The following is a 7,175-nucleotide window of genomic DNA, read 5'->3' as shown; positions in this document are numbered from 1 at the left end:
TACAAAGTCAAAAACCCTCACAAAGTACACCCTGTAGCGAGTAAAACTCTAACACAGAAAATACCTGTTAGACCCTCCAGAAAAACGCGATTCTGCGATCGCAGAATTTACCGCATAATCAGCAAAATGGCGCAGATTTTTAAAAGGCCGCATATTTATCAAAAGGCCGCATAATCCCCTCATTTTTCCACACAAAGTTGAGAAAACATTTTTTTAACTCGTCTTGACGTCATCAGCTCACGCATCACAGAATGTAAACAACACCTTAGAGTGAACGTGTGGAGCTCACACGATAGAGAAAACACCAAGATGAAAAAATCTGATCCATCTCATTTACCGACGAACATTTCCTGGGGGGAAACTATTCTGCACCCCGTGCAACTGTGTGTTGGAGCATAAGAGAAAATCGACGGTGACGACCCACTTTGATTCATTCAAACATTCGCTGCTGCAGACAAGAAAGCCAAACAACTCAGGTTCACCTAGGCATCAACCTCCAAAACCCTTCCGAGGGCTACAAGAAACGGTGTGTGTGTGTGTGTGTGTGTGTGTGTGTGTGTGGGTGTGTGTGTATCTGTGTGTGTGTGTGTGTGTGTGTGTGTGTGTGTGTGTGTGTGTGTGTGTGTGTGTGTGTGTGTGTGTGTGTGTGTGAGATTAAAATAGCCCAATTGCTTTTANTGTCTCTACTTTAAAGAGTCCTCTCCTGCTGATGTTCAGGTGTATATCAGTATGTAGTGTCTCTACTTTAAAGAGTCCTCTCCTGCTGATGTTCAGGTGTATATCAGTATGTAGTGTCTCTACTTTAAAGAGTCCTCTCCTGCTGATGTTCAGGTGTATATCAGTATGTAGTGTCTCTACATGTCTCCATGCTTTAATGTTCGAAAAGTTCTTTATTGTTCTCATACAGTCTGTGCTGCAGCACCTCTTTTCACCCTCTGTCTGAAACCAGAGCCCAGTCTGCTCTGATTGGTTAGCTGGCCGGCTCTGTTGTGATTGGTCCACCTCATAGAGATGTCCCGCCCCTTCGCCTATCACTAAGATGTGTTGAAGCGCTAGCCAATAGGAGCACTAGTGTTGCATAGTGAAGTCTTTATGATACATAATAATAGCAGAGACCTATGTGCCCTTGATGCGGTTGTTGTTTCAAAATGGTTTCACATAAAACAAAACTTTTATAGTATTCAGTGTGTTTCACAGATTGAGTTTGTCACGGGGACGAAGAAGGGCAACAACCCCTCGAACACAGCGGCCTCCACCAATAGCAGCAACACCTCCACCACGTCTACAGGTAAACATCCAACACAGCAACGCAGATAAATCACCTGGCCTGACGTTTGAGTTCACTGTCCTTTTAAGTCCATCAATTTTAAAGAATGTTTTAAGTCCCCAAATAATTAAATCCATATCTTATTTGCATCTCAGAAGAAGAGCGTTTTGTTGACTCACATATTGTTGTTTTTGTCCCGGTAAAAACGTCCTGGACATCTGGATCTTACGTTATCAGAGACAAGCGTGTTACGTTAGCATTTAGCTCCTAGCCCCTTTCTCTTATTTTACAGAAACACAAACATAGTGAATTTTTATTTCTGCTTTTAATGAGTGTGTCTGTTTGTTTTTGAGAGAATAAGATCTTTGTGGATAATTTGGCATCTGAAAAAAAAAGTTCTGGACAACTGGTTCTTATATTATTAGAGGAACAATTGTTACGTTAGCTTTTAGCTCGTAGCCCTTACGCCCAGTATCCCATGAAAATTACACATTTTTATCTTGAAAACTGCTTTTTTTTCAGTGTTTAAACCAATTTTACCTACAATATCTGCTAGTTTTGGAGAGAGGGGAACCTCTGTGGATGATCCAGTTAAAAGATCCTGAAAAATAGTTTATTTAAGATAAGAACAGATGAGATGGACCTTTATTAATCTCCGTGGGGAAATTCAGTAGTTTAAATAGCAACAGGGTGAGAATGAAAAACAGGACAGCACAGATCACACAAAATTAAAGATTAATAAAGATAAATATCAAAAATAAAATACAATTTTATATACAGTTTAAGGTGGGGTGGGTAAGTTTGAGAAACCGGCTCGAGATACACTTGTTGTTATATTCCATGGAATGCTCTTAACATCCCGATAGCAATTAATATCTGAAGTGCTTTGACAAAAAATACATTAAAACATTTCACCTCTGGAAGCCGTGGCGCTGTAAAAAGCACGACCAATCATCTGAGCCGGCCCGGCTAAAGTAACTGGATGGCCTACCTGCCTGTCAGCCTTCCATCTGTGCACAAACTTATCTCGTGCCCTCATTGGTCATGTGCGCGTTGGTGTGTGTTGGAGGAGGGGCTCTGTGAGGAAGAGGCAGATTTGTTCCGGCTGTGTATTTTCAAATTCTAGCCACTCGAGCTGGTTTCTCCAAAATGACCTACCCCACCTTTAAGTTAAAATAAGAAATGAATTAATTGAACATATATTTGGGTCATATATACATATTTACATGTATGTGTGCCGGTTAAATGTTATTGTGAAAACAATAGCTAATGCTAACCAGGAGAAGCTAACTGCAATGATACGCTACGCCATTATGTGTTGTTGTGCTGTTATTGTTTTGATGGCCAACTAACAGCAGAAAAATACATATTTGAAATCCTTAACCAGCCCTTCGTGTTCCTTCCTGATCTCACGTGAATCCCTCCTGTGTGTTGTTTGTCCTCAGAGGCCCAGAAGAGGAAGAGTAAATGGGACTCAGCGATCCCCGTGACTCTTTCCCAGCCCGCCGCCATCACCACCAGCTCCTCGTTACCGGCCGTCGTCTCCGTCACCACCACCGCCAGCGGCACCAAGACCACCGTCATCTCCGCCGTGGGAACCATCCTGAAGAAGGCCAAGCAATGATCTCCACTACAAGAGGAACAGGAAGCTGCAACACCTGAGTGTAGGGCTGGGAGATGTGAGGAAAACTCAGATATCGGGACGTTTTCGGACTTCTTCTATCGATATTTGAGTCACACGATGGAAATGTAGATAAAAGCTCATCAGTAATGTGGATTTTTTTTACTCAAACCATGAAAAAACACCTCTTACGATATCTTAAATCCATCTGTGTTATCCATTCTTGTATCCAGATGTCGAGATAACATCGGTGTGTTTCCCAGCCCTTCCCTGTGCTCATTGTAAATGTGAGAAAGATCAGAAAGCGGACAATATGGACTCTCAATGTACGTTTTTTTACAAACCAACCAACCAACCAACAAATACCCTCACATCTAAAGACTCTATCTCCTGGATTGTATATCTTCATTTGAAAGTGAAATTTGGAGAAAATTCGGACTTTTGCATCCTTCACTTCATCTTTAGTTTTGTTCCAGTATTTTCTCGCTTACGTAGCGGTTTTATGTCATTGTAGTCGAACATGTGCATCATTTATTCAGATTGTTTCCCCCATCATTGGCATGTTGACTGACCTGTTAGGCAACACTTTTTTTAGCTTGTACATATTTGATAAGGTGAATAAATGGATCAGTTGTTGCCTTTTCTGTTGGATTAATCCTGTCGTTTTTGTCTTTTCCACGAATATTTATGACCTTTTACTAAGATAAGATAAGATGGACCTTTATTTATCCCTGTAGGGAAATTCAGGAGTTTAAAGGACATCAACAGTGAGAGTGATAATTAAAAAATATAAAGTAACTGTTAAAACGAGATATCACAACAAGGTAAACGTTGATAATTAGTACTAATGATTACTTGTGTTCACAGAAACAGGTTTGCATCCAGTTTCAAAATAGCTTCTGTTGTCTTAACGTTTTAACAAAGCTTTACTTTCTTTGTGTTTTACCATAGAAGTTAAGGGTTGAACTTGTCACACAATTACATTTCCCTTTAAATGACCTCAGTTAGCATTAGCTGTTAGCTCTGTTATCTAGCGAAGTACTAAATGCAGGTTATCATTTTAATAATAATTATTCGTATATCTTTTAGCGCTTTTCCAAGTGCTCAAAGTGCTTTCCATGAAATATATCACACATGTAATTCATCAATGCTGTGGACAAAACCCACAGGAGCGATTTAGGGTGAAGGGTCTTGCCCGAGGAGACACTCAGTGTATCCTCCGTTAGCATTAGCTCTGTTATTTAGCCATTAGACTGCTGCCTAGTGTCGGCTAACGGCTAACTAGCTCTTATCCTGCTTATTTTAACACTCGATATTCTCACGAGACAATTTAATACCAATAATAGATGGTATACAAAGTCTTTCATTAAAAAAAACGGCCTTAATGAAATCTGTTTTGTTTACCTAATGTGTTATCCAATGGGTTTCAAGGATATTTTTACTGATATCGGTAAAGACCACTAAAGGTCTGTTATTGTGACATTTTCCCGAATGGAAATTAAAAGACACACCTCCCTTTTTATTGGGACACACACACACTTCTCTTTTCTCAGGGTTTGCACGTGTGGTCCAGGTGGAGGTTTGAACATCTGACCCCTCAGCGATGCGTTCAGGGGTCATCGTGCTTCTGAATCTCCACCCGGGGTTAAAGTGGACAGTGTGAGTAATTAAAATATTTGAAAGACGTGTTTACTTTCACAAGCTGCACATGTTGTTTATACCCTTTCACACTGAGATGGGGAATGAGGGTGCAGCCTGTTAACTAAACAACACATTTAACTATATTTTGATGATCATACTTTTGTACTTTTACTTGAGGAACATTTTGAATTAAGGATGTGTACTGTAACAGAGTATTCCTACACTCTGGTACTTCTACTTTTACTCAAGTACCAGATCTGAGTACTTCTACTTTTACTCAAGTACAAGATCTGAGTACTTCTACTTTTACTCAAGTACGAGATCTGAGTACTTCTACTTTTACTCAAGTGCATGACCTGAGTACTTCTACTTTTACTCAAGTACGAGATCTGAGTACTTCTACTTTTACTCAAGTACGAGATCTGAGTACTTCTACTTTTACTCGAGTAGAAGATCTGAGTACTTCTACTTGTACTCAAGTACAAGATCTGAGTACTTCTACTTTTACTCAAGTACAAGATCTGAGTACTTCTACNACGTGAGACACGGTCTAAACTCTCTTTATTCGTTGGTCAAGATACGTTCTGTTCGGGTTCTTCGTTGTGTATTACAACTACAAGACATTAAACCTCTGGTTTTGATTCCGAGTCCTACTGAAATCTGAACTTGTACCATAAAACAAAACATTGTAACTATGTTTAAATTTCTTTTTCAATAAATTTTTTTTTTTCTTTGTTCATTTTTAGGGCTAGGGGCTAAAAAAACAGAGGCTAAGGCTAGAAAACTTTAGTGCACTAGCCCGAGCTCAGGGCTAGTGCCAGTACCTAACCCTGTAGAGATGTAATGTTGGTTTAATACTTGGTTTACTTTACAGCTTACAGGGTTAGGCTACTGCACCACGTAGTCTCCCAGAGAATTACGACGTTCCTCAACTAATTGTAGCAGTAAGCTAACGAGTACTGAAAGCTTTATTTTGTTTTGATCCAATGCTGCACAACTGAACTGATCCAATGCTGCTGTGAAAGAAAGAAGCTATATCCATGTTGGATAGAATATCCAATTTAAATAAAAAAATAACCTTAAGGGACAACTTGAATGCTTTTTTTTCTCTTAATGCGTTGCATAAAGATCGGATCGGGAAAAATCGGTATCGGCATCCCTAGTTGTATGTAAGCAGTGGCGGCGCCAGACATTTTCTTTTGGGGGTGCTGTTGGGTAACTTGACGTTTCATAGAGGATGCTCAAACATTAAGGGTGTCCCATTAATGTCCCGGGCGCTACAGTTGAATTTTCTACTGCAACAATCCCCACGCACACACACACAGTGTACCCGCGACCGTTACAACGAAGGCTCGATAATCAGCTCACAGCATATAGGTGTAAGCAAGGGTAAAGTGCTATTTTTTCTAAGTGGGGGGTGGACCTAACCTCTCAACACACCCATATGAAACAGAAATGTAAACAGATTTTACAAATCACTCCCCTTTTAAACTGTGTTCTTGTTTTACTGTCATATAGTATTTCATACCTGTTTTTCATTTATTCTCTTATTGTTTTATACCTATAAGGATCATATAAACGTGTGCCTCGGAAATACTTATTTACATTAACCGTGACCAAACCGTTTGAGACCCACTGAGATAACTTAGACTAAAGTTAACTATCTAAACACTGAGAGAGTCCTAAAGTTACTTCACCTGAGCTGAGGTTATCTGAGACTCTCAGTCTGACAGGAGAGAGTTCTCCCTCCACCTTGTTGTTGAAAAAGCTCCTTATATCCGTTAGCGTAGCTAGCACTAGATGCTAACCATAACGATCTCCGGTACCGGTGCGTGCTCTCTCTCTCGCTCGTGCACGCACACGCAGAGCTTGAATGAAACACAGAGACCCAGAAGTAAGTTACTTGTACTGTAGCATATTATTTTCGAATCAATCCTTTTTCAAATTATGAATTTCACACATTAAAAAAAAGATAAACATTTCTTGGGGGTGCTATGGCTATCCTGGGGGGTGCTTCAGCTTTTTAGCGTATTAGCATCTAAACATTTATTTCTTCATCTGAATTTGTTTGAAGATAACTTTTTATATAAATGAGACCTTATTGCTCAACTCTTGTGTGTCATGTTGCTAATTGGACTGTAAAAAATAGCTTTAGCAACAAAGGTTAAATAAAAAATAAAAGGTCGGAAAGATACGTATTAGGCTACAGGGTTTTTTCTAGAAAAATATAGTATGAGAGCGTTGGCCCACTTTTCGATGAAAATAATGTAATAGAGTGAAGCGGAATATAATAGTTTTGTCATGTGTTAAAGCTGCTGCATTCATATATTGCATTTCAAATAACAAATACATCCAGAGTTACGGTTTTCTTTACTTCCGCTACAAAAAAAGGACAGTAAAAGAAACAATCTAATTCAGAAATCAGAATTTAAACCTGCTGCCTGCCACTAGTTTATGGTGGCTGTACCTAAGTCCATCGACGTAAGGTTTATTACACTGTATGCAATGGCCAAATGGTTTCTAAACCTCCTTTGAATCTGTAAAGAGATGCGTCTATGCAAACCAGACACAATGCTGCTTTGATTGGTTAAAATCTGCCTGAGTGGCATCATTGATTGGTCGGGAAGATGGATGGTGGCCAGACAG

The 7,175-nt window shown here is 39.6% G+C and overlaps 1 protein-coding gene across 1 annotated transcript; it reads left to right on the top strand.

The window, feature by feature from the left end:
- The first annotated feature begins 1,041 nt into the window (after positions 1-1,041).
- Positions 1,042-3,539, top strand: sap30bp (SAP30 binding protein). The gene is made up of 2 exons (XM_010793429.1): positions 1,042-1,288; positions 2,713-3,539. The coding sequence occupies exons 1-2, from the start codon at positions 1,093-1,095 to the stop codon at positions 2,889-2,891; spliced, it is 375 nt and encodes a 124-aa protein (XP_010791731.1). The 5' UTR covers positions 1,042-1,092; the 3' UTR covers positions 2,892-3,539.
- The last annotated feature ends 3,636 nt before the right edge of the window (positions 3,540-7,175 follow it).

Source organism: Notothenia coriiceps, unplaced genomic scaffold, assembly GCF_000735185.1.
Source record: "Notothenia coriiceps isolate Sejong01 unplaced genomic scaffold, NC01 NC01_scaffold00037244, whole genome shotgun sequence".
NCBI lineage: Eukaryota > Metazoa > Chordata > Actinopteri > Perciformes > Nototheniidae > Notothenia > Notothenia coriiceps.
The sequence above is the reverse complement of the archived record's forward strand: the minus strand, read 5'-3'. Positions and strand labels throughout refer to the sequence as shown.

Coding starts and splice junctions, on each gene's coding strand:
- sap30bp (XM_010793429.1), top strand. CDS start 1,093: ATGATACATAATAATAGCAGAGACCTATGTGCCCTTGATGCGGTTGTT. Junction 1,289..2,712: donor CACCTCCACCACGTCTACAG/GTAAACATCCAA, acceptor GTTTGTCCTCAG/AGGCCCAGAAGAGGAAGAGT.